Genomic DNA, 26,646 nt, shown 5'->3' with positions numbered 1-26,646 from the left:
CCCACCCACACTTCATTTTGTGTAATGTATGCATGTATTTATGTATCTACATGGAATTTCACATAGTCACACAATACATGTAATAAAATATAGCTACTATGTAATGGACAGAAACAGTCTCACAAACTCTGCCTTGTTTGTATGCCTACAGACACTCAGGTGCCCAATCTTTGCTATATGAGAATGTACAGCATATGATATGACAGGTAGTAAATGTATTATCATGCCATACTTCCTATAAACATCAGTCTCCCCCTCCATTGTGTGGGTCTCTTGTTCACCCTCCCACCCCCCTATGTATGTATACATACATATATAGATGTATATATATCCCATGCACCGCATGGCACACCCAGCACAGCAGGTAGGACAGGCTCCCTGCAGCCCCAGGCATGAAGCCCCAGCTGTTTTACCTGCATGGAGATTTTTTCCTTTGTGCCATCTTCGTTTTGCAGCCACGAACCAGGCCTGACTCACCCTACATCTCCTTCCCCAGCAGAGGGGAAGGTTTGTGAGGTGATGGAGAGCAAAGGGAGAGGCACAGCCCCAATTTCACACAGAACAAACTGGCCTCTCACCCTTTGATGTTTATGAAGACAAGTTTGAACAGCCCCTGTGCTAAGAACCACACTCAGCTTGCACCAACCCAGGAGCCACACAGCCAGAGACAATAAACCTGACCCCATCAGATGGACTACAGCTTGTGCTGTTGCTACAAACAGGAACCCTCTCCCATTACCAGAGTTCTCAGATGCTCTCACTTCTCTTGGTGCTGTAGGAAAGGAAAGCAGGATTACAGACCTACAGCTGCCTTACTACTGCCAGACCATTCCGAGACCAATTCTAACGAGATGCTACAAAGAACCACACAGGAAGCATTGTGAAATTAAGACCTTATTATTATTTCCTTTATTAAAGCTACAACAAGAAGTTAAAAACCAGTACTAAGTTCACATACGGCTAGCAAATTTCTATTTTAATTGAACAAGGATAGGCCAGTGCCCCAGCAGGTACAGGAACACTGGCATTTCTCATCTGCTAGCTACTTTAAGACTACTGACAGTGCCTCCTCCCCCTCAAGCACCATTTGATCTCACACGGCAGCTCGGAACAGTTCCTCAAATTGTATTGGAAGGCAATGCCCAGATTTCCAGTGCACATCAAAGTTCTTTCAAGATCACGGATTAATCTGTACCCAACATGTTCACAGCTCAGCATGAGGAAGGCAGCTGTAATGAGCAACCTGGACAAATCGCCTGCACTCGCTCCAGAATTCTTGAAGAGGAAGGTTTCTCACCCTGCTCCTGGTAAAAGACATCTACTCGAGTCCCACACAAGTTATTTACATACAATTGGACGCAATCTAGTTCTAGTAGGAATTAGTGTTTGACTCCCTTGCTGATGCCAGCTGTCAGGCAGGACAGTCCACAGGACTATTCCACAGCAGGAGTTTCCAACACCTTCATTTTTTCCTTAAAAAAAAAAAGTCGTGGCTCATCAGTTCATCTCCTCTTTGATTGGGGTACAACCTGAGAAGAAGCTGGTATTGCTACTCAGCATTCTCTTCTTTTTCTTTACAAATGGAAGCTGGTTCTCCTGGGACTCCTCATCCCTCACCAGCAGGGAAGCAGCGGTGCTGGGCTTCTTCATGAGCACATCTTGGTCTGTGATATCTTTCAAGACCTATCAGGAAAGCAAAGAAGACAATTGTGGAGTTTGTCACAGCCCTGAGGAAGCCAGCCTGCTTGCACTGGAGTTTGGGGGCAGCACATAAAGTTGCCTGATCTGCATCAGAAGTTGCCTAATTTATTTTCCAAGGTCAAAACTCTGAAGAATAAAGTACAGAAAATACACATAAGTAAATAATGCAGTTTATCTGAGGCAAAACTACAGCTGCCAAGGCAGAGCACATACCAACTTAAGAGGAGTTACATTTGGACACAAATAGGACTTTGTCCTCATTCCTCGATTCCCAGCCTCTTACTGCTGGAAAGGACAGCATGACAACATCAGTCTGTATAGGTGAGTTCAGCATCTTGGCTCTGGCTCCTTTCATGGCAAGCTTGAGTGGCAGCTTTCATACAAAAACTTAACAATTCAGCAGACTTAAAAATGAAATACAAGCTGGCTTGACAGCTGTAGTCTGTTCAGTATTCTAACACACATCAACTTCTGTGTCCAACCCCTTTCCCCCTTCTTCCCCATTCAGATTATCACTAAATCTAACAGACATTTCTGAATGTGTGCACACTACAGTGTTTTGATGCTCTTTCATTTGTTTAAAAGAAAATAATTATAAAAAACCTTAGCCAGTACCTTCACAGTTGGAGGGATATACACGGGCTGAAAGAAGGTCCCTCCTGCAGTCATGTCAGGGAGGTCTTCCAGTTTGAAGGAACCATCTGAGTCCTTTGTTTGGTCCTCACACACCGTGGCATCCTGAGGGGCAGTGCTCTTTTGAACATTTCTTCACTACCCAGCCTCCCTCCCCCACCAACAGCTGAGGAAATACTACAGCTCCCTAAGCCATCTGTTCTCCAGTTCCCAAGTCGTTCGTATTACGGAATGCAGATGCCTCCATCAGCCAACTGGTTTCATGAAACAGTAATTAAGGAGTTACTATGGAGGTCTCTGCTTCAATCTTTAAGATCCAGGAGTAAGGCAGATATTTCTAGCAGTTCTCACAAACATCAGTTGTTCACAGACCATCCTGATGCCACAGTCATTGCTAAAAGCCTTCATTATCCCTTCTACTCCTTCCTTGAATAAAGCACTGAATGAGTACATGTGCACTTAGAAGGGTTAAGCTGCAGTACAACCTGAAGTGCAAGATATAAGTTTCATTTACTGAGAGGGATTAAAGAAAAAAAAAAGACAAATTGTTCTCAGATTTGTGGCTGACAGCACTGGGTGGATATAAGTGGCTTTGGACACTGCCCAGATTTCTGTACTGTGGTGTGAGAATTTCTGTATTGCAGTGGAAGACTCTGAACTGTACCATGGATAAAGCCATAAATTACAGTAACATTTACAAAAGCCTCGGAAAAGTTGAGGAACCGTGCATGTGGGCTGGTACAGAAACTGCTAGTCTATCCATCCAACCTTGCTTTAATACACTGAGTAGTGTTGGGCACAGGCAGTTCTCACCTGAAAGTCAGGGTCTCTGTTTCTGCACTTGGTTGAGTCGCAGCTGCAGCCCGCAGTGCAGCCCACCTTCTGCTTCCTGCAGCCACACTGCCTGTTCCCACATCGGCCCTTGCAGAAGCACTGAGTAAAAAAAGAGTTTTGTAGAGAAAAGGCTTCAGTGCTTTATAGGCTGTATCTAGATTGCTACAGCTGTCCACACCTGGAGTCATTTGAAGGACAGTAACCCCAAACTATCACATACCTTTCATTCTTTCATTGCTAGTCTGACACCTTGGGAAAAATAATGTCTTCTTCACCTTCAGTATGGAAAATAAATCTTTGGTTCTGAAGAACTTGACTTCAAGTAACCCCAAAGGAAGTCAGTTCCAGTTGAACAAGCTAACACAAAAACACTAAGAGGCAAACCACCACCACCACCATACCCTGGGCCCTCTCTCTAAATGGAAGTGACACAATTTAGTTATTTCATGGCATATTTGAGGAACATTTCTTTGCTAGCTTGGGTACAAGAAGCAATAGCAGACTGCACAGCTCAGATGCCCAGCAGAGCAGACACTACAATCTCACTGCTTTGCTGTACGCCTACTAGATGCTCAGGGATGCAAGTCCCTCATAGATAATCAAGTGACAAAAGTGACCTCACCCCTGATACACTCCTCTTTGTTCCTTTGACTGCTTTTACTGGAACCCATTCTGCATCCTCCTCCTCCTCCTCTCCAGACTCTCCTGAGTCAGAAAACAGCTCTTCCACGTTCATTTCTGGGATTGGTGCACATGGTTTTGCCACCGTTTGCCGGCGAGCCTTTGGCTGCACACAGAAATCACACGGGTTGAAGTCTCAGAACACACAAGAGGGGTTTCACACCTTTTAAGGTTTTACAATTAAGTCCCACTCCACATCCTCATTCATCCTCATTCCTCTCAGACAGCTGATGGAGTTACAGGGTTAGAGACCAACGATCATAGTGGTGAGGATTCAAAATTCAATCAGTCAGCTTAAACTGCTAGAGAGTCTGTAAAAATGCAGATGACAAATCATCAGAAAAATTAACTGATTTGTGTCATAGTCTTGGCAAAATAGCTTTGTATCATTTAATTTTCTCAGCACTAAGATTTGGATCTTTTGCAGGGCCATGATTACGTTTGCTACAACAGATGCCTCACTCCAGGATTCAACAGGGTGCTACAGAGAAACCAGCTGGATTACTAAGCAACATGCAGTTTTGGACAATATGAGAAAATTGTTATGCAGCAACTTTACTTTGGGTGGAATGTAATCGAAAGGAGAGTCTGGGGACTCAGGTGACACTTGCTGAATGCGATGGAGCTTCTGTCCACTGGCAACTTGGACAAGCAGCAGTTTCTGTGAAGGACAAAAATTTGTAAAATATATTAACCCAACTGCCAAGATGCCCTTACATCACTTACATCTGTACAGATCTCTACCTGTTTAAGAATATCATTTTCCTGAAGAAGTTCTTGGTTCTTCTCACAAATCTCCCTCATCTTCTCCAGCTCTTCCTCCTGTTTGCAAGACAAGATGAAGTCAGCAGGTCTACACAGGGATGACACACACAAGTAGGAGTTTGGGAAAAGTTTTTGTGTTTCAAACTTTCTTGCAGTGTCAGTTTCCCATATACTCTACAACAGGATATCAGCTCCGCATTCTAGGTCAGGAAAATCATTAGTGCCTCTGTCTCATTTTATGCATAACATTATCAACACAATAGAAAGAAGTCAATTCTCTTACAGTGCCCACTGAGGATCTAAAGTTTCCTCTGTTTCCAAGGCTCAATGACAAAGGGGGTGCACCAAGGACTAGTTTTAGTTCAGTGCATCACCAAGTATGCCCTTCTGCAGGAAGCAAGACGACAAGGTGCAGTTTGTACCACGCACATACGATCAAGTAAAAGCTGCTCTGCTTCAGCTATCACAGTGGAGATGTCAGCTCAGCAAAGAATTTGTAATAGCATTTTGACTATCCTAACAAAAGGTGCTCTGAGCACAGATGCTTGCATGAACTGGTCAGACACTGCTGATCTTGAAGAACAGTTGCTATTCAAGCTCCAGTAAGCCTGCATCATTCCTCTTATGTCTCTTTTTACATTAAAATAATAATAACAGCATTGATCTTAGCTATAAATGCAAACACCCTCAGCAAATCCCTCTGCATGTTCCTCACTCTAAGGATACTATTCCAATTAACAGGTGACCCTTGGGGAAAAAAATAAACATAACAAAGACTACCTGAAACTTGAGTCTCTCCTGCATCTGTTTCTCCTGCTCACTTAGGGAATCTTGCATTCTTTTCTCTGCTGCTTCTTTTTGCTGAAATTTGCTGACCAGGTACAGAACCTACAAGCAAATACATACCAAAGACAAAACAGGTGTGAATTCCTAAAGTGACACCTGGCATCTCAGCCAGTAAAGGCCTGAACAATTTGAGAAAGAAGCTCTTGCTACTTCCAGTATTGTTCTGACCTGATCTGCTTTGTAAGTTATGTGCTCAAGTGCAACATCCTCACTTAGAGCACTGAAAAGTTATTTTATTCAATAACTTGCAAGAGACAGAAGATTTCTTGGGCTTTTGTTACCTTACCTGCAAGAGCCTAACAAATATTATCATATAGCAATAGATCAGCTTCAGCATTCCTGACTACCTTTATAAGTAGATCTGGGAATCAGAGTTCCTAAACAAAGGGGCTCCCAAGACTTCTGATGTGTGCTTTACCTTTTCCTGGTGTTGTTGTTCCTGCTGCAGAAGCTGATTTTGAAATTCAGCCTCCATTTCTCTTGCATGGTTTTGCTCTTCAATCAGCATCTTCTGTACGTCTGCATGGCTGGCCTTACTCTGCTGGAGGTTGCTCTTCAGTTTGCTTTCCTGGACTTTGGAGGAAACCAGCTGAAAGACAAAGGTGGTTGCTTGGTTCCACACATTTCATAGTGTACTTGGGACAGAAATAATGCAGTCTGAATGTGAAGCATTTCTGCTTAACAGCCAGCCATTCTAAGTAGTAGAGCAGCCCCTTGAGCAACAAAGGGAATAGATGAGACATCCTGAGTGAGCATCTATGGAAGTGAAGAAAAGGTAACAGGAAATATTATTAGCCAGTTCTAATCCTGTCCTGCTCAGTATTTAAGGCGAGAAAGAACCCCAAAAACAAATGCTCTCCAATATAACTACCTTCATTCTCTTCCTTTAGCTTCAGGAACTGCATTTTGTTTCTGTCACTCAGTTGATTTTTTTTCCCCTGATTTAGTGTCCAATTCTTACTGTCTTCTACTTCCAGTCTTGTTTAAGGGTCTACCACCCCAACATTCACTGTACTGCTTCCAGCCTGGTCTCAGATAACACTGCCCTTTACTCCATTCAGATTACTATCTATTATTCACTTCCTTTCATTTCTAGATAAGTAGATTTCATCACTAAAAATAAAAGCTCTAAAATAGGAAGATTCAGTTTACCTCCCCAACGAGATACTTCAAAGCACATTTAGCCTCTAGGATGGTTGCAATATTGTCCCAGCGTTGTTTCACACGGTCTCCATTGTCTGCATCTAAGAGTTTCTGCTGCAGGTCTGCTATTTGGGCACTCCTTTGGAAGAGCACATATATTTGTGGTCACAACACAGGTGAGAACACAGGTTAAAAACTTAGCAAAATTTTAGACAAATTAGATGAAGTTAATGTTTTTGCTATGTACAAATGCAGACTACAGCTGCTATGCACTACAACAGGGATTCTTTTGCAGCAGCCAAAAATGCTTGCAAACAGCGAGGGGCAAGATGTCAGTGACTGAGCAGTGTCCTCAAATAGCTGCATTTTAGAAAAAAATTAAACCAGGAAAACTACAGGTTCTTTCTGTTTCAATAATTTCAAACACTGACAAGGAAAATATTTAATTCCTCTTCTGTTTCACAGAACAGTTGTAGACATAAAGCAGAAAAAAGCAGCCTTAGGCTGTGGAAATCAGCTTTATAATACTACCTTACCTGAGCTCCATCTCAGTCTCCAGGCTTTCTATCTGCTTTGATAAAGAAAGGTCCATCTCTGATGCCTGCAAATCTACGATGGAGTAGGTTCGCCTCTAGAGAATTGCAGCAAGACAGAAGAGAGCAGTAGTTTTAGTAATGCATGCAAGGCTGAGCTTTCATTTATTTACTTTTTGCATTTCAGCAAAAAGTAGAGATATTATTGCAAAAGCCTCCAAGCATTTCTTCAAAGTTTAAATCCCACTATTCTTTTGCACCAGCAAAATCTCTGGTAAGGGCTGTGACCAGCTCCTACCCTTCAGATTCACTGCATTACGTACCAGGTTAAGTACATGTTTTCCACCACATAAAAGGACATTTAAGGTCAGACTGGACTGGGCTCTGAGCAACCTTATCTAGCAGTAGATACCCCTGTGCGTGGCAGGGGAGTTGGACTAGACAACTTTTAAGGGTCCCATCCAACTCAAGAGAGTCTGTGGCATTAAATAAGAACATTAACCTTTTCCTGGAATAATGCTCAAGTAGCAGTAAGCTGTGGCACTTGCTAATCAGCCACTGGTGTGGGACAGGCAATGTGGCATTTCCTTTTCTTACCCGGAGCTTTGAGGGTGGGTTTTCCCCAGACTCTTTTTTCTCTTTAAGCTGAAGGAGCTCCTGTGCCAAGATCTTTCTGTCCTCCAGAAGGTCTGCAAGGTGCCTGCGAGCCTCTTCAGTACTAACCAGTACCTCTATTTCATTTGCCAGCCAGCTCTGGAGGAAAAACAGTACAGTGGTTGATGGCAGCCTCAGCTTCAGGACTGGTTCCTTATCTGAAATGTCTTCACAGCTAATCCTCTGAATTACCTCCAATTAACAAGAATCAATAACTACGTCAATAACCACTCATCAACCCCAGCAGCACTTCATAACGTGGCAGAACAAGGTTTGCTGTTATCCCTTGGGATGCACAACCTGTTGTTACACACCTTCACTCGTGCAGCAACTCCTTCCATTCCTCTATTCTGACTCTCCTTCCGTTTATCTGCAGCCTCCCGTTGCTTCTGCAGAGCATCCTTCAGGCGTTTGTTAGCAGCTGCAGCCTGCAAAAGAATTTACACTGGTTTGTTATTTAACATCTAATGGCTGAAAATGTGAGGTATTCACAGTGCAAGCCAGGCTCAGTGACACAGTGAGAAAGTAGGATAATAAAACCGAAACAACTTCAGATCTAAGCACAGACTGCAGAGTCCTTGACATATTTTCATTTGCTACAAGTCTTGCTTTAAAGACAGCTTGCTTCTATGCAAGAAGGTAGAAGAAAAGAACCAAAAAATGGCTTCGCGATTCATGTCTTCTATTCAGGCATTGTGAAGGAATTTTGAACTGCAATCCAGTGCATCCATCAAAGCTCACTGTACACTTTCCAGCTTGGGGGTCTGCAACAAGTTCTCCTCAGCAACCTGATGCTCAGCAGGGGATAATCTATCCTTTAAGGACTGGACTTAATCAGAATCCCTCAGGCTACAGGACAGAAGCACAGCATTTTCCCTACGGGCTGCCCCTCTTTCTCCCTACTTACATACCACCAAACTGCTGTTTGGACGTTTCTGCACATCCCATCACAACACACCGTGCAGACATTTGGAACCAGTCAGCAGTTTCTGGCAGGTAATGGCTCCTCACCTCTTCTGTTTTGCGCCGAAGAACGCTGGCCTGCTTCTGAAAGTCTCGCTCAAGCTTCAGTAGCTCATATTGCCTTTTGCGATCCTGCAAAGAAATACATCCAAGATGCAGGAAGTTGTGTGTCATCTTAATAGCAGTGGCCAATTTTACACTTTTTGATAGAGAACAACAAAGAGAAGTGCTTCATGACAGTGATTTCATTGATCATTACAAGCTTAAAGTCACGCACTGTTGTTAACAGTTGGCTGTTAGGCTTGGAGTAGAAGGGCTCCACACTTCCCAGCAAAAAGGTTTAGGAGCCTGAAGGTTGTAAGAGACTGCAAATCAAAGCTTAGAATGTAGCATCCCTAAGCACTGGGGGGTAAACTTTTTGTATTAAGATCTCCTATGAGACCAGAAATCAAATGGTACATATGTATGCTCTTTATTAGACTTGAATAGTACAAGCCAGATGGATTTAACTGACTCACTATTCACTGCAGACTGAATATTCCTTTGGAAGGTTGAATACTCCTATTTTGCAGCCAAACCTTATGACTTTAAACACTTAAAAATATTTATATTTGTCTTTTGCTTTAGACAGAGCTGAACGATAGCTGTTGATAGCTTTAAGTTCTCCAGACATAAGCATGAGAGTCCTTTTACAACTGGTAAAAGTTGGCAACCATATAAACTGTTTTGTTATCTTCAAAGCATTCTCCAGATGTTTTTCCAGATGCCTGTAAATTCAGTAAAGCCTTACAGCAAAGGCATTCATGATTTGTTTCACTCTGAAGAGGTACAGTTTGGAAGCTTGCTGTTTGCTCACCCGTTCTTTCAGCTGGGTCACTTCCTTGTCCTTCTGTTGTTTCCACTGTCTAAATTTCTCCGCATCCTCTTTCATCTGGCGCATCAGCTGCACCCTTTGGTTTTTCATTTCCTACAAAATACAGAGGGCTGGAAGAATTGTCCAATATTTCAACCCTGGGTAGTTTCAACCCACATTCCCATGCTGTGGCTTGATAGACACGATTACCAGGAGTGGGGGTGGGCAGAAAGCATTATAATATGCTGCTCTCTTGGAGGACATGCCTAAGGACGCTTTCAAAGTGCTAAACCCCAGGAATTCATTTTCAAGCCATAAAGGGGAAAAAAAAAAAAAAGCATGCATGATGTGACATGGAAATCAAACTTGACTAAGCCAGCAAACTATCAGAATAGCTAGAAGACACTTCTGGCTTCTTCCATTCCTCCATCTCACAGTCACCTCCCTATTGCATTGCACCAGCAGAGATCACGTAGCCAGAAGAACTTTGCCAAAAGACTGGCTTTATTTTCTGCTTTATTAGACTGAACATCAGCATCTTCTGTTTGGAAGCCACTTTATCTAAACTGGGGCTGAGAACTGCTAGGGTTAGTTACCCTGATCTCCTGGTTCAATTTGGAGACTGTGCATTCTGTTGATTCTTTCAGCTTTAGGAGCCTTGCTTGTTCATTCAGCTTTTTCTTTAGCTCATTAATTTGCCCTTCCAATTCCTGAAGTCTTTTCCGACGCCGTTCACTCAGCCTGTAGAGAAGCCACATTTCAATAACAGACCTCTGATTACCATTACTCTTAAACAAGTATTCTCAAAAATATTCTGGCAAACAGATTTCTTCCTCCCAAAGCCTCCAAACATACCCTACACCAAAGATGCTTGCAGTGTTTACAGTCACTCACTAGCATGTCACACTACCATGGATGAGAGGTGCACTTAATCCAGTGCTTACATCAAAATAAGAGCTTTGCCATGTGGCTAAAGTAAGGCTAAGACAATGTATTTTCTCAGATGCATTAACACAAATTTCAGCGCTGTAAGGCATGCAGCTTGTGTAGTCACACATACTTGGCTTGGTTGACATCCTTCTTTACCATGTTCAGGGCAAGGATCAGCTCCTCCTTTTCTTTTTGCAAATTGCTGACTTCTAATTCCAGATCCTTGATGTTAGTCTGCAAAGACAGAAGCAGTAAGCCTCCCAGTAACAACCTAAAAACCCCCCTCCTAGAGACAAAGCCTTAAGACAGGACACCCTGGGAACCACGTTTCTTCCAAACAGACTGTAGGACATTTTCTAAAACCAGCACATCTGAAACTGCAGTCAGTGCACAAAGCCACTGTAACATCAACTAAAAGTTAAAAATGAACAGTTTCAGAGAAGGGAGATCCCATCACAGCTTGTGACGAGGAAAGCCAGACCAGCTAGCTGCGTTATGATGTTTAATAAGTATTGCATGTTGGCTTAGTATGGTCAAGTCAATCTTGAAGAAGAAAAAAAAAAAAGGAACCTACTTCACATTAAACATCCAGTGGCTAATAATCTATTTCAGGGAAAAGACCACCTTCTGCTGGGCTGCTTCTAGATAATCAGACATGGTTTCTCTCTATTCTCTACTGACCTATAGTCAACATCCCCCCCTGCCCAAGAAGGCAATGGCCAAAACTGAAGGAAAGAGACTCAAGAAATGTTCATGAAAGGGTAGATCTCCAGTGTACAATGGATACATTAATAACAAAAACAAAACTTACACACCCTTAAAGGAGCTACTTGTGAAAGAATTTACCTGGTACTGAATGGGCTCCAAATGACTCTCATTCTGTGTCATTTTTTTTGCAAGTGCCTCTTTCAGAGCCAGGGCTTTATTCAGTTCAACTAACTCTTTAGACATCTGTGCCTGGCGGAGGGCATGCTGTGTGGTAAAGTCATCCGAGGACCTCTTGGTAACCTGGCCTGTTTCTCCTTCCTGGAGAAGACACAGCAATGAGTTGGAATGGCCAGCCTAAAGCGCTTTGACAACAATTAGTTTCTACAGAACAAATTCATTTTTAAGAAAAAAAAAGGTATTTATTTATGAGAACAGGTTACTGAACTTGAACTGAGTGTATAAGGATGAAGAAAAGCAGTACACAAAAGTGACACATTATTCACAGTTACTCGAATCAGAGAAGTAGCAAAAAGACAGATTAGAGGAGAGCAATAGAGCAAAGATATGCCACTGGTAAGACTGTGCTACAGACTCAGGACTCCCCTCACTTACTCCTGTAGCATCCTGTTCAGAGTTTGTCATCTCCGTAGCAGCTTCCACTGAGGCAGCACTTTCACTCTATATAAGGAAAAAGGGAGAAAAAAAAATGAAGGTGGAAAATTAAGACGAAGTTAATAGCAGCCTTTTGGTCTATAACAACAAAGCCAGTTACCCTCCTCTGCCCAGAAAGCCATCTCTGGGAAGAGGATGCCATTGACTTCCTTCTTCTGCACAGTGAGCAGCCTCCCCCTCCTGACAAGGCATTCTGCCTGTGTTCCCCAGACACAAGAGCAAGGAACGTGGGGCAGGAGGGAGGAGGGAAAATAGCTAGTAAGGTAGTACAAAGAAGTTCTCAATTAGACAAAGATCTGGCAACTTCTGTAAAACAATTCCAGGTTTCTGCAATTGGGGCTGCCCATTAAGCCACCAGATTTTTAATTCAGCTTTCAGATTTTGGATTGGAAATCCACACTGCTCTCCCAATCATTAGATTCTTTAATGGAGGCTCTTCTCTCCCCTTACCTCCCTTCCATTCTGCCAGTACATGCAGGCACTTGAGCACAAGTGGCCCTTCTGTTGCATTAAAAGCACAGAATGGCAGCTTGTTTGGAAGTGGACATCTAGAGTCACTGAACAGCTTTAATTCATGGCTCCTTAAGGGAGGTTTCTGCTGCAGCAGGTTGACCAGGTGGGAATTGGGTTTGTCAGGCAGCTTCACTAACAAAACCCACTTGTCTCCTTGAATTTGGTCTTACCTGGAACTGAGCCAACACTTGCTGCAGATTACGGATCACCTCCACGTTTTCTTTCAGTTCCTCATCTTCCACAGTCTCCACCAGCTTCTGGAGGTCAAGCTTGCATCTGCGAAGCAGACACAGGAATAAGCCCACAAGTTTTACTTGGCAGGTTTGTGTCACACACACCAGTAAGTGACAAATTTTCCCATAGAACAAACAAATGAGTTCTGGATCAACAAATTGATGGCGTTCTGTTTACCCCAACAAGGATATTTAATGCTGTAAGACATTTCCTCAGCACAAGTAGGCTGTGGTAACAGACTTACACAGCATGCTGCTGAAGTTGCTCTAGTTTGGCATTCATCTTCTCATTTTCTTGTTCTGTCTACAAGAAAACAGAATTACAGTGAATTGTAGGAATGTAAAAGAAAGAAGTCAATCAATTTGTAGCAAAAGACAAAACTGCCAGTCTGTGGCAAATCAAGACACTGAAATGTTTTCCACAATTACTTTGATTACCTTGTTTAGATTCAATATTTATTTATTGCAGGTTTATACACAGCAATGAATTAACAAAGAGGAAGGAAAAACAGGAGAGAGCGGGAGTTCAAAAGCATCTTTAAAACATTAAAGCAACAGGAGAGCTGGAAGAATCCAGTTTCCTTCATCTCCTGTAGGCTCCAGATCTTCAGGCCTCGACAGACTCCAGAAGACTTTTGGCTCTGACTACCCAATAGCTAGAAATCTGAGATGAACGTGTGGAACTCTAAAGAGACTGCTAACATGTCATTAGTGCAGGAGTTATTGATCAATCTTCAGCTAAAGGGAAAAATCACACAAATTAAGGCTCTTCTCAGGAAACTGAGCCTTACCAGGATGATCCTTTCCAGCATCTGTGCTGTCTGACCAGCAGCTTCACTCAGCCCTCTGCTCAGCTTTTCATTCTCTTCCTTTAGCGACTGGTTCTTCTCCATCAAAGACTGCAGGTTCTCTGAAGGCTCCATGCTACTGAAATATCAAGGAACCATTTTGTTTGTGAGCATGACTTCACTGGAGGTTTTGTAATAGCACTGGAACTGCCTCCAAGTTTCTTAAATAACTTACAGCAAATACAGGTTATAGCAGATGAATAGAAAAATTGGAGAAAGACTAATCTGAATTCAAAGTCTCTGAGGAATTCACGGTACTGAAAGCAGACACTTGCAAAAAAAGAAAACATCCTTTTAACACAGTAATGCTGCTTAACCAATGCTAAGTCTATAAACTGCATTTGGATTTTAAAATATATTCAGGAGAAAACACCCACACAGTCCAAACTCCTCCTTTTGCTTTGTGCTTTTACAAACAGTGGAGATGGAGATCCCTAATTTTTAGTGTTGAAAGGAGGAGGAAGAATGGACAGGCCTGAGAAAGGCATACAGGAGTACAGTGCCTAGTTCCTCACAACTGATTTTGGCCATCGTTTACACTGAGAATTTATCTACAAAGCTTACTTGATAGACACTGGGAGAGTCCCTCCATGGGCCTGCAGCAATAATACCTGTAGCTGTTGTACCTGGAAACACAAACAAACAGTGCTTTCAAGTCTCTTATAGTAGCTAGACAGCTGAAGGAATATAACTAAGAACCTCTGACCACGTGCTCCACAACTGTGCTTTCACTGCTTCCCGAGGGAAGGGAGCACGTCTCTCCAGTATGTGAAGTAATCTTCTTCCCTCACCTACCAGGAGTGCCCAGGTCACAGCATGCTGAGTCACCTGCAGGCTGCCCTGAGCTCGGTGTCAGACCCCAGTGAACCAAAGGGAAGGTCTCACACTTTGCTGAACCAATGCTGTTGCTCCATTACATGAGAGATTCTAGGCTAATGGGCAGGCAAGCAAAATGTCAATCACTGTTGCTGTTTTTCTATCACATGGAACAGTTGCTGCAGAATTAGGAGCAGCTTTCACATACTCTCCCTACAGCACTTATACAGCCATCTCAAGAGATGGAGAAACACATACTGAATATTTTCCATACTTTGTGCAGGTGTCCCATCTCTGTGCCTGCTACTTACTGAGCTGATTACCAAAAGGATAGATCTATTCTTGCCACATGAAGAAAGCAACCAATACCTGCTGCTTTAGATGATGCAGCTCAGCTGCCTGGGGATCGACGTTGATGATTGGTTTGTTTTTTATTTTTCTTGCCCTGTCAGCATAGCGCAGGGTATTTAGAGTTTCTTCTAGATTGGAATCTGCTGGGCTTACACAGGCAATCATGAGAGTGTGGCTGTTACCACCCAGAGAATCTGAGAAGGAAAACAGGACATGATCAATGCTCTGAGAAAAAGCCAAAATAATTAGTGAATTATTTCTTTTGGTACTTTGTTATTTAAATTGCATCTGTAGATTTAAGCTTTGTCATTATCTGTCTCTTACCTTGCAGTAATCTTGTTAACTTTGAGTCTCTGTAGGGGACAAAACCACCCTTTTTATTTTCTTCACCAAGAGCACTAATTACATTCCCCAGGCAGAGGAGACCTCTGTTAATGTTGATACCTGTGCACAAACAAATGATGATGAGTAGAGCCACCTTAGTAGCTACAAACCACTCAGTTCCTGCCTTTCTTACAAAGCATAGGAAGGTTTACTCAAAAAGTGCATGCATTAAAAATATTCAAGAAGTATCTTCTTTCCCTGACAAGGACTCATTTATGAAGTTGAATTTTAGCAGCCAAGCTATTTCATTTTCCTACAGACCTTCTTTCAGCCGGTCTCCTTCAGCTTTGGTCTTCTTTTGCCTCTCAGATCCAGCAAGATCAACCAGGTGTAGCTTGGAGTGAAAACTGCTGTTCCTATGGCAGAGACAGACTCTTACTTGCTGAAGTAAACGTAAAGTTGGGAAAGAAGCAGTCCAGCAGTTACTACACTTGAGGTACAGGGCTTAGAAATGTACCTGTTATCAGAGGCAGTTTAAAGAAAAGAACTGCCTCAAGAATAGCTCAGCTGAGCTACCAAGAGAGGAGAAGACCAAGAGAATGCAATTTTAATAAGTACGGCTCCTGGCAGCTGCGGGATGACTTACTTGTCATTTTTCTTTTTCTGATCAATGCAAATGGTGAAGATTGCATGGGACCGTGAGGACTGGGAGTTCATTGCCGTGGAGGCCACAGTTCTGGAATTGTTCCCTTGCTCTAGACAGGATACAGTATCTCGTGCACAGGCGACATTTCTTTCTGTTAATCCTACAATCTGCATCCAGAAAGAAAGCATCATTTATCTTCTCCTTCCTCTTCACCACTACCTTTCTGCATCACAAAAATTATCTTCAGTGTACGTGCGCATTCACAAGCATCACAGTCTCAGTTCAAGACAGAGGTTTGGTATGGACCCCCCAGAGAAAGTTTGTATCGGGGGTTTAAGTCCTTTACCTCTCACCCATCACATTTCTACACCCAAATGTAACCCTACTGGTGTTATCTTTTAAGTACACATAAGGAGCATCAAGAGTTCAATTGGAAGGAGAAGCTGCAGCGATTTCCTATGCACTAATATAAAGTAGTGCTCAAGCAGACTGACAGTGGTTTCACTGGAACATTTGTCTGCAGTGACACAGCCCCCAAACTGCTTCTGACAGCCCAGCAGACCTTTATGCCTTCCTTCGGATCCTCCCGTATACTGATTTGAGAAGACCGTTCTCTCGATGAACACAGTAGGTCTAGAATATCTTCATTGTAGATCTGAAAGCATCAGAACAGCAGTTGAGAATTAGCAGCTTTTTGAGAAAGCAATTTGCATAAAGAATGATGTACACCTGCATTGAAATCAGGGCTAAGTTCACGTGATGGTGCACTCATCTTACTTTTAGAGCAAGATATCGAGCACTCAGACAAGATCTTATGCAGTCTGACGTAGGCCTGGCCTTGTTAAAAATCTCCTTATCTGCAGTTCATACATTTATAACAGTTTGATGATCAAAACCACATTTACCTCCAAATAGGAGACTTTGAGGACAAATTCCCAATCCTGCCTCTGCTCTTTCTCCTTAAACAGCAGCTTGATTACACGAGGGATGACCCCCATGCTGGGATCATGCTCCTGACTGGCAGTGTAACTACCTCCCATAGAGTACGTTTTTCCAGATCCCGTCTGTCCATAGGCCAGGACTGTGGCATTGTACCCTGAGGGAACAAAGGACGTCCAGATCAGATGCTGGAGAAGAAGCCAGAAGAAACTTCAACAAGAAAAGCAGCACTCCAGGAAAAGCAACCCACTGTTGGTTTATACAACTTTTACGCACAGATGATATTTACAGAATCACAGAATGGCCCAGGTTGGGAGGGACCTCAAGGGTCACAAATCTGCAACCCCTCTGCCACGCGCAGTGTCACCAACCTCCACACATCATAGCAGCCCAGGCTGCCCAGGGCCCCATCCAACCTGGCCTTGAACACCTCCAGGGATGGACGGGGCATCCACAGCCTCTCTGGGCAGCTGTTCCAGCACCTCACCGCTCTCATAGGAAAGAACAATTTTATCAAACAACTTTAACAACATTAAGAAGTAGACTGAACGAAAAGTATTTTAAATAATCAGTATGTCAGTTCTTTAAAAATAAACTTGTTCTGTTGCTTCAATAGAGCCAGAATGAGTGACGTGTGGAATCAAACTCTGTAGCCCAAGTAAGATTACAAAGCAGGTACGGTTTATTCAGTGCTGTGCAGGGGGGGCATAGATCTGCCTAACTTGCACACTGTCTGGAAAAATCATGCTACAAATATAGGCTGAACTAAAACATAATCAATAGCTTTCCCAGAATTTGGATCCATATTCATTACACCCCTGAGAGTTCGTTAGCATGCGGACCCTCCCCTCCTGCTGTGTGCAGCGGGTTGTGGGCTGAAGATTTGTTGTTTTCCTTGTGAAGGCTTCTGACCTTTCAGGGGGGCGTCCCCCCAAACCAGTTTCTTCTTGCCCTGTGGACATCTGATCACCTACTGCCAAATGCCCTCAGACTGTTCTCAAACCCTTATCTTCATGGCCTTCATCCCCCTCACTATCCCAGTCTCAGTGTCTGCCATCTCTTATTTCCTAACAAGCTCTACGTTCCTGCTTCTATAAACCATCTATAACTATTCCCCTTCACCCCCCTTGTTCTCAGTCACTGCGAAGCCTTCTTACCTTTTTACTTCCACTTGTGGGGCCCTTCTCATCTTTCAATTCCCCCCTTTTCTTTAGTCTAGCAGGATTTCCACCTGCTACATTACTCCTTCTCAGTGTGTGAAATAAACCTCACTTTCCACCTTTTGCCTTAACTCATGTCTCTTCCGTACCTCATACTTCCTTCTAATATTGCAGCATAGGCACATAGAACACCTCATTACACACAGGCAAGGCCCACCAATAGTACCAGTATAATGCATGCCAAGAAGAGCCACCTTAACCACCCTAGATTCAGTAACCAGCTGGTAAGTGAGCCCATGGATCTGTTTCCCAGTCGTGTAATTGATACTTGTCCTATGCAGGACTTTTGATTGCTCCCAGATTTTCCTTAAGTCTGTTCTCAAATCCTTATTTATGTAAGCACAGCAACTGATTTATTATTGTGCACGCTCCTCCTTCTTTAGCTGTTAATAGATCCAGTGCCATCCTGTTTTGGAGTACTACTTTGGACAAAGAGGATGCCTCCTCTTGGATTGCGTTTGTTGTGGCATTTTCTACTATTTGTAGAGTTGCAGAGATACTCATTATAGCCTTTTCCAGCTCCTAACACTGGGATAAGGGCTCTCACAAAGCTGTGGTACCCTGCATTATACCTTACCAATGGGTGATTTACCCTTTTAACCCCCTTGGTAATCCTCCTTGGATTTTGATGCTGGCTTCAAATAGTTCTCACTATGCCTGGTGGGAGTTGGAGCTCTCCCATCTCTGCCCAGCCACCAGAAACCTTCACCCAAACGACACCTGCTCATTAGATTACTTCCATTACGATATTCATGCCCACTAATGAGAGTGCTATTACTTTCCTTAATAGCAGCCATTGTTAAGTATAGAAATGTAAGGTTGATCTCAATAGAAGGAAGAGTGACAATTACACATTTAACAATAACAAACAAATACATTTAACACAAAACATGGTACTATCGCAACCAAAATACAAAATGAACAGCACACAACATCAACTTGCCACAGACACCACCCCGTGAACACTGAAATAAAGCAAGTTGGTAACCAGCTCATCTTTTCCTTACGAGTTTAACTTTCAACGGCGCGTGGTCCTTGACGGACCAAGAAGTTCCTCAGCGTTTTGGAATAACCTCCTACACCAACACTGCAGTTACTCCACGTACCTTATTAGTTCTACAAGGGAATGCACGTGGCCACTGTAAAAAGGTATCAGTCCGTACCAACATACGGCGACACCCCCCTTCTCTTGGGAGTCCCGAGAAATCACTTTGCCATCGCTGCCCTCCCTTCTAAATCAGTGTGAGCTGAGGGGAAGAGCCAGACCTTTGAAGATGTCCCGTACGAGCGGAGCGACGGCGGTGTTGAAGACCTCCTCCTGCTCAACCGTCGGGTCGAACACGTAGTCGTAAGTGAAGGCCTTGTCGCTCCCCACGATCACCTGCGGCTCCCCGGGCACGAAGCTCAGGCACGTCTGGCAGCCCTCGCTCGTCTCCTTCGGCACCAGCGGGCGGCAGCGCAGCGCCACGCGCACAGGGATCCCCTTCTCCTCCTCCCGCACCATTCCGGGCCGGCTCGGAGAGGCTGAGAGGCGCGGAAGGAGCCCGCGAGGCTCTGGTCAGACCCCGTAGCAGCGCAGAACGGCCCGCAGTCCTCAGTGCCGCCCCACCGGATCGCAAATGGCGGCGCCCCAACGGCCCGCTTTCAAACCGGTGCCGCGCGCCTCTCCGCCAATCACGGGGCTCACGTTATCACCGCGCGCCGCTCTGCCAATCACGGGGCTCTACGTCATCACCGCGCGCCGCGCCGCGCGAGAGGCGGGGCCGAGAGAAGCCGAAAGGGCGCGGCGCGGCATGGAGGGCCGGCTGCCCTACGATGATTTCCCGGTGGTCTTCCTGCCGCCCTACGAGAGCCCGCCCGCGTGGGTGCCGCCGCACGAGGTGAGCGAAGGCTCCGAGGGGGGATCCGGCTCGGTGGGGCTCGGCTCGGGGCAGCGCCTCAGGCCCGCCGCTTTGTTTTGCAGAGGGTTTATCACCCCGACTACAACAACGAGCTCACCCAGTTCCTGCCCCGCACCGTCGTACTCAAGAAGCCGCCCGGGGCGCAGGTGAGGCTGCGGGACCCCGCCGCGGCACTGACCGGGGCACTCTTCACCTCAGCGTGGCCTTGTTTGCATGTTGAATTCACGTTGTTTTCCCTAAATTGGCAAAGTTGTGAGGGCGCGATAAGCTTTGACTGAGTGCCAGAGGGACGTGGAGGTGAAGTCTGGATGGTCAGCAGAGAGTGGTGGGGTGCTAGAACAGCTGCCCAGAGAGGCTGTGGATCCCCGTCCATCCCTGGAGGTGTTCAAGGCCAGGTTGGATGGGGCCCTGGGCAGCCTGGGCTGCTATGAAATGTGGAGGCTGGTGACCCTGCATGTGGCAGGGGGTTGGAGCTTCGTGATCCTTGAAGTCCCTTCCAACTTGGGCCATTCTGTGATTCTGTAGTACTGGTCCTGGGGGGAGGAGGGGGACTGCTGCCCTGCTGGGAGTGCTGTGTGTGGAGGGAGACAGCTATAGGGAATGATAATGTCTTGTGAGAGGAGCTGGTAAAGGACAGGCAGGAGAGAACAACCCTGTGGGCACTGGGGGTGGGATTGCCATAGAAGTGATGTTTCACGGCTGATCTGGTTTGTCTCACAGCTGGGCTTCAACATTCGAGGAGGAAAGGCCTCACAGCTGGGGATCTTCATCTCAAAGGTGTGTTTGTGCTCTCTCTGTGCTCTGTTCTGTCTGTTCCCTTGGGTGTTGCTGAGCCAGCTGGGTGTGCGTGGAGGCTGTCATCTGCCTTTATATGAATCTCCAGACTCAGAGCTGTAATCTGCCACTTTCCACGTAGTACACACCATTTGCTTACCCCTCCCTAGCCTGCAGGGAGCACTGCAGTCCCTGTTCTCCACATGACCCCCCACCCTGTGTGAACACACTGCATGGGCAGACTATGCAAGCTCTCAAACCTGCAGTACTGACCATAGAGTGTCAGCACTGCTGCATCTGCTCTCTCTTTGCAGGTGATCCCTGACTCAGATGCACACAGAGCTGGGCTGCAGGAAGGAGATCAGGTGCTGTCTGTAAATGACGTGGATTTCCAGGACATTGAGCACAGCAAGGTGAGTACTTCTGCTCCCCAGCATGTGCTCTCCTCCCAAGCAGGAGGAGGGGAAGTGGTGCATACACCTTCTCCTTCACTAGCTCAGCTGGGGGCACTGTGTAACTGATGCACTGCTGTTTCCTATCCTCCAAAACAGTTTGGGCATTGATCAACTTTTTCTGCTTTCAGGCTGTGGAGATCCTGAAGACAGCCCGTGAAATCACCATGCGTGTGCGTTACTTCCCTTACAGTAAGTGCCTGCTAGCTCCAAATCATTTCTCCTTGGGCACCAGACTGCTCTGCATCCCTGCTGATTCACCTGGGCTTAGCAGTGATGAGTCTGAAATCGTAGGTGTCTCACAAGCAGTCTTCATTTTAGAAAACACTGGTCTTTGATTTGGGGATCAGAAAAGTTATCAAATCAAAACAGCAGGGATTAGCTTCAACTGCTCATGCATAGAATCTGGTAGAGCAGGACTTAAAACAGTGCTAAAAGCTGAGATGGTTTCTCATGGAAGTGTACAAGAACCTGCTTATCCTTGAGTAACACAGGAACTAGTTTTGTTGCTAGCAGACCTATGCTGAGGTAGATAAACACTGCCTGTGTTTTCAGTCCATCTCTATAAGGATGTTTGAATATTGCCAAGAGGGAAAAACTTCTTAGCTATTGATTTCTGAACCCATAATGCCCAGAAATACTCACGGGGAAAAAAAAGGAGGAATAGGGAAAGGTCAAATGAAGCCAAACAAGGATTCTTCTGAAATTGGAAACTGACCCTTAAATGTAAGTATAGAAAAATAAGCAGCAAGGGAAGAGAGGACTTTAAAACAAGCACTGAAATAACTTGAAACAACTAGCTGAGATGCAAATGTGCTATTTTAAAACCAGCTACTATCTATGAAGGCAGTAAACAGCTTCTATTAATGAAGTATAAGCAGAATTTGTTTTCTTGTAACATCTTGGCTATTTTCTCCTCACCATCAGCAACTGCTCTCGTGCCCCTTCAGCCTTGCCTTCTTTTTCCTGTCCAGATTACCAGCGACAGAAAGAAAGAACTGTTCACTAGTAGGCAGCTGTCTGTGGCGTCCTCTCTGGAGGAACTGTCCTGCAAGAAACTCTACACTACCTTTCCTCAACATCTGAGATGACTATTAAGTTTCAGTTGTCACTGGAGGCACAACTGCACAGGCGCCAGCTCTGCTTCCTGCTTGAAGGAACACCACAGTCTATTTAGCTGGAAGATGGATGGGGCTTCTGTCTGTTCTGGAGCTGGATGATGAAACAAGTTGGCAGTGCAGGCATGAAATTGGGTACCGGGGGGGGCAGCTTGTCCTGCCAGACCTGTGCTTCTGTTCTAGTAGGATACAACTTAAAAGGAATGCACTGCTGGTTCTGGATCTAGCCCCTGTTGCTAGGATGTGACTCCAGAAGTGCCTGAGTGCACTTCAGCAGAGCGTGGCCTTCTCTAAGAGATCAACCTGTTCACTTCTCTGGTGACATGAAGTCCTTTCCTTCTCCACTGTTCTACCTCTGCTCTACACTACTGGGTTTGCTTGGTACTCAAACAAGAGTAAAATCCAGTCAAACTCAATGCACAACTCTAGCTGCACTAGTCTGCTGAGGCACGTGCGTTCCTTGTTGCTGCTTATCCACCCCTGAGATACAGGATCAGGATGCTTGGAGCATGTTTCTAAACTGCAGTAGCACATAGTCAGGTTCCCTCACGTGCAGTGCTTGCACTGTTAAAGTCTCACTTGCTGAACTTGCTTCCTTCACTTGGCACAGCCCCATACCTTTCAGGTGCTCCCCTCGGAGCTCCCTGCCACTTTGAGGTAAACTTCTCCCTTTTCCTCTGCCTTGGGTACGTTCTCTCCTGCTGGGACAACTCACTCTCCTGCTGCTGAAATGGTGATATGGTAGCTGTTCTACTGAGAAAGCGGACAAAGCCTGCTGTGCCTTGTGCTGGGAGGGCACAGATGAAAACACTACAGTTTATCAGCAAAGGTGGGCACAAATGGAGGATAGTATCATACTGTAAATGGTTTTAGGACAGTCCTTGCTCTGGCTTTCTACACGGTGTTTTCCACTTACTGTAATAACTGAAATAATAAAACTGGTACAGCAACCAGACTTTGTCTTATTCTCACTCAGGAGGTCTCTGAAGGGTTTGTTGCCACCCTCAGTGCTCCCTCGAGGAAATGTGTGGCTCCAACCTTTTCAGCCTGCAGGAAAAATGCGGAGAACCCAAACCAGGTGCAGCCTTATTATAAGGGTGTTTTTCCTCTGACTGTGATGGAAGTCAGCCTGTGAATAGTTTGGAGCGGCATTTCAGTGCTGCCAGAAAGAAGAAGGGCTGCAACAGAAGGATTTGTCTGTGTTACCTCACTTGAGTCAGCTAGGAGCAGCAACCCTAACGCAGCTTCAGCTCTGCCTGCTAGATTTGCCTTAGATGAAGTAGAATTAAAAATGCTAGGAAGAAGACTTTCAGCTACAGAAGTCAGTTTTTCTACAAGAGAAATCCAGGTCTGCCCCCTGTAATACCCTGAGAAGTAAAGTAAGATGTCTTCTATGGAAACGCAGAGCACCTGTGCTTCCACTCCCACACCAGCTTTACAAATTACAAGGCAACATTTCATGTTGCTCTGTGTTCCCCTGGTGTTGTGCTCAAGCTTGCCAGGGTGAAGTTTCAAGGGCCGATCCCTGGCTCCAAAGCCACCCCTGTGCTTTGCCTGGTGGAAAGCACGGCAAACAACTGCACACATCAGGCTTCTGGCACAACCACACTGCCCAGGAGCAAAGGGCTTTGACCTCACTGCACAGAGGACTGCAAATACAACTCCCACCTGTTAATCCTATATCAGAGCCTCGCAGGAGCACCAGAAAAATCAGCCCTGCCCCGGGCAGCTTCCTCTGCTAATACTCAGAATTGTTCAGATGCTTCTGCAGCCCCCACAACTGCTGTGGGCTAACAAGGAAGGAGTGGATTCTTCTCAAGGACCATTCATGGCTTAAGTATCTTTAATGGACAGAGCAGTACTTGTCACCAGTCTGTTTCATCGTTCAGAGCTGGAGGGAAACACCAGGTAGTTACCGATTCCCTTTGGGAAAACAACAGCTCCAGCAACACAAGGTATTTCAGCCACTCACAGGACAGAGGCAAAGAGCAGTTTGTCAATGAGTAACTCACAGCTGGTAGAGCAGCCTGGCAGAGGTACCGCAGGTAACTTGACCTCTTGGGAGCAACAGGCCCAGAACAAGCTGTATTCCGTAAGGGCAGGTTTCATCTGAGAAATACGTGGTGTGAATTCTCCCAGAGCATAACATTACCAGGTCAGAACTGTCATCCCATGTGCCTTGCAGTAAGCAGGGCCAGCAAGCCAGGAGCCACGCAGCTGGCTTGAGAAAAGGCTACGAACATGAGATTTCTTTTTTCAGTGAAAAACTCTTTCCCCTCTTCTTGTAAACTAGACAAGCTTGAGCAACATCAGTTCTCCAAGCCACTGTGCTCACTGCTCTCATCCTTCTCTTCAGCCAGGCTGCTCTCGTCAATGTTCTCCAGCGACGCAGCACGCTGCAGTGCCAGCTCTGACAGCTCCAGCACGGGAAGCTTGTTCTGCTCGGGGTACAGCCAGGGCTTCATGTTTATGTTGTGCTGCTGCTTCCAGGCAGGGTACTGCACACAGGCCTTGTGCAGTTTCTTTAACATCTGATCAAAAGCAGGGAAGCACAGAGGGAAACAACTATGGCAGATTATAAAAACTCTTGGCAATCTGCCTACCGCTGACAGCTACTGCATTTCTTCTCTGGCTGCACAGGAGCTCAGGAAAGGTCAGTTTTTAACTCCCTTGTAGGACCATTTTCTAATTGCTCAGATCCCCTGATGACATCAGCTGCTCTAGGAAAGTGAAATAGAAATCCTCTGTGCCTGTCTGCTCTGCTGCTTGTTCAGGACCTCCAAAAGCTCCTGAGCCTTGAGGTCCTGTTCAGGTGTTGCATGAACAGCAGAGGCGAGGGAGGACATTCCACAAGTGGAAACCGGAATAGTGGCATTATTCACCTCCCTCTGGCTTCGGAAATGAATCACTCAGCTGTCGGGACTGGTAAGGCAGACAGAATGTATGTCACACTGAGGTGAGCCACGATGCACATTCCTAGTGCAGCTCCACTGCCCCAGGGACACCCACTCTCCAGCCCTGTGCTCCAGCCAGTGGGGTGGGGTGGCACACGGCATACACACCATAGAAATGCTCCACTCACCTGCGGCACCAGGTACTGCGAGGCTTTATTCACAACCCACTTTGGCAATGACCCTAATGAATTTTGGGGAGAAAACCAGAAGTTATTGCCCCAGAAAATGGCTTTATTTCTACCAAGTATCCAACAGCCCTGATAGCAAGCTGTGGCATTAGCATTAACCAGGGGTCTGGAACTGGGTAGTGCCATGTAATGTAGATGCACTCTTGGCTTATAAGCCAGATTTCCACTGTGACCAGAATTTGCATCACCACGCCACAAGTCCAGCAGCACCAGTTACCTTTTGGATCCACCTGAGCCAGGTAGGTGAGGCTGCAGCTGTTGGGCCCAGTTGAATGCACCAGGTATCCCGTTAGGAGACAGACGGCCCTTACCAGGTCCTTGCGCGGAGGGTATTTCTGTGCAGACACACCAGGCAGTCAGATGCTGGTGCTTCCATGCTCCCTGCCCTCTCCCTCTCTCAGGCCTGGCACTAAATACACAGAGCAACGACCAGGCCAGATCAGCTGCCTCCAGCTGGGGTCTCGTCCAGGAATTAGGAAGCTAATTGCGATGGGCTCTGGGAGTTCCAGTTTATCCCAGACATAGGTGGGATCCTGGGATCCTGTAACAGGACAGCCTTCTAGCCCAGCCTGCTCCTCACTCACCGGATGTTTGATGGAGAAGTTGATAATGGTGTGATACCCGTCCTCCACCTGCCAGGCTCGCAGCATCACCACGTCCCTGTTCTTTAAGGGCTTTGGACATCGCCCTGGATGAAGAAGGGAGAAAGTTGCTTCCCCTGCCCAAGCACACACAGGGACCAGGGAGCCCCTCAGGAGGCTCCTGCCTTGCCCAAGCATCCTCCCAACCTTGCTTTGCTATCTCAGTATCTCCTCGCAGCACCACTCCTACCCCTCAGCAGCCCAGCCCACATAGCAGCAGTTCTGAGCCGCATCCCGCACCCCAAATTACGTCCCTCCGGCAGGCAGGCCGGGTAGGGGTGTACCTTGCTGAACGCAGACCAAGGCTTTGACAAAAGAAGGGCAGCACCACCCCACCCCCGGCCCCCCGCACTCACAGGCATAGTAGCCCACATCAGCGTTGGCAGCCACCTGGGCTATGTCGTGCGTGTCGATGACGTTGCTGTCCCACTCGCGGCGATACTCGCTGTCGTGCAGCACGTCGTACATCGTCTCTGCTGGCACGTCCGGGACATCGATGCGGCACTGCGGGGAGCACTGGGAGCTCAGAACAGGCTCTGACCCCGACCAGCAGCCCGCTGCTACCCCCGGCCCTCACCTTCAGCTGGTGCACGGCACAGCCAGGCGGCGGCAGTTGGAGGCTGACGGCGAGCCCACCGCGGTCCCGCTGCCAGCTGCCATCCTGACAGCGCTGCCTGAAGGCACGGAAAGCAGCGGCGTCGGGCACCCGCGCCCGCTCCATGCAGCCCTGCACCAGGACGGCGCCTCCAACCCGCTCCGTCACCACCCCGGGGCCGGGCAGAGCAGCTCCCGCCCCTACAGCCACGTCAAAG

At 46.1% G+C, this 26,646-nt stretch overlaps 3 protein-coding genes across 6 annotated transcripts; 1 reads left to right on the top strand and 2 right to left on the bottom strand.

The window, feature by feature from the left end:
- Nucleotides 1-878: 878 nt before the first annotated feature.
- Nucleotides 879-19,471, bottom strand: KIF4A (kinesin family member 4A). Of its 3 annotated transcripts, none has more exons than XM_085230276.1 (29): nucleotides 19,073-19,471; nucleotides 16,553-16,743; nucleotides 16,210-16,302; nucleotides 15,648-15,814; nucleotides 15,323-15,417; nucleotides 15,002-15,121; nucleotides 14,696-14,871; nucleotides 14,075-14,136; nucleotides 13,454-13,586; nucleotides 12,908-12,966; nucleotides 12,600-12,705; nucleotides 11,857-11,922; nucleotides 11,383-11,562; nucleotides 10,667-10,770; nucleotides 10,203-10,347; nucleotides 9,610-9,720; nucleotides 8,802-8,885; nucleotides 8,105-8,218; nucleotides 7,734-7,889; nucleotides 7,140-7,234; nucleotides 6,613-6,742; nucleotides 5,879-6,049; nucleotides 5,395-5,502; nucleotides 4,594-4,671; nucleotides 4,409-4,510; nucleotides 3,791-3,955; nucleotides 3,148-3,267; nucleotides 2,317-2,439; nucleotides 879-1,683 (listed from the first exon to the last, which is right to left on the bottom strand). In XM_085230276.1, the coding sequence occupies exons 1-29, from the start codon at nucleotides 19,308-19,310 to the stop codon at nucleotides 1,498-1,500; spliced, it is 3,678 nt and encodes a 1,225-aa protein (XP_085086402.1). In that variant the 5' UTR covers nucleotides 19,311-19,471; the 3' UTR covers nucleotides 879-1,497. The 3 variants fall into 3 exon arrangements, with proteins under 3 accessions (XP_085086402.1, XP_003208325.2, XP_019473662.2); XM_003208277.5 differs by having other exon boundaries at nucleotides 13,454-13,589; nucleotides 19,073-19,470; XM_019618117.3 differs by lacking the exon at nucleotides 19,073-19,471 and adding an exon at nucleotides 18,913-19,038 and having other exon boundaries at nucleotides 13,454-13,589.
- A 55-nt stretch (nucleotides 19,472-19,526) lies between these two features.
- Nucleotides 19,527-23,001, top strand: PDZD11 (PDZ domain containing 11). The gene is made up of 6 exons (XM_003208276.5): nucleotides 19,527-19,686; nucleotides 19,770-19,853; nucleotides 20,428-20,484; nucleotides 20,796-20,894; nucleotides 21,065-21,125; nucleotides 21,908-23,001. Exons 1-6 carry the CDS (start codon nucleotides 19,600-19,602, stop codon nucleotides 21,940-21,942), a joined length of 423 nt encoding a protein of 140 aa, XP_003208324.1. The 5' UTR covers nucleotides 19,527-19,599; the 3' UTR covers nucleotides 21,943-23,001.
- Nucleotides 23,002-23,876: 875 nt separating this feature from the next.
- On the bottom strand, nucleotides 23,877-26,555 carry LOC100541254 (START domain-containing protein 10-like). Of its 2 annotated transcripts, XM_085230277.1 has the most exons (7): nucleotides 26,412-26,555; nucleotides 26,191-26,338; nucleotides 25,778-25,881; nucleotides 25,411-25,528; nucleotides 25,134-25,186; nucleotides 24,934-24,973; nucleotides 24,589-24,771 (listed from the first exon to the last, which is right to left on the bottom strand). In XM_085230277.1, the coding sequence occupies exons 1-7, from the start codon at nucleotides 26,553-26,555 to the stop codon at nucleotides 24,737-24,739; spliced, it is 642 nt and encodes a 213-aa protein (XP_085086403.1). In that variant the 3' UTR covers nucleotides 24,589-24,736. The 2 variants fall into 2 exon arrangements, with proteins under 2 accessions (XP_010713394.2, XP_085086403.1); XM_010715092.4 differs by lacking the exons at nucleotides 24,589-24,771; nucleotides 24,934-24,973 and adding an exon at nucleotides 23,877-24,582.
- Nucleotides 26,556-26,646: the final 91 nt, after the last annotated feature.

This window comes from Meleagris gallopavo, chromosome 9, assembly GCF_905368555.1.
Source record: "Meleagris gallopavo chromosome 9, MGAL_WU_HG_1.1, whole genome shotgun sequence".
Lineage (NCBI taxonomy): Eukaryota > Metazoa > Chordata > Aves > Galliformes > Phasianidae > Meleagris > Meleagris gallopavo.
The sequence above is the reverse complement of the archived record's forward strand: the minus strand, read 5'-3'. Positions and strand labels throughout refer to the sequence as shown.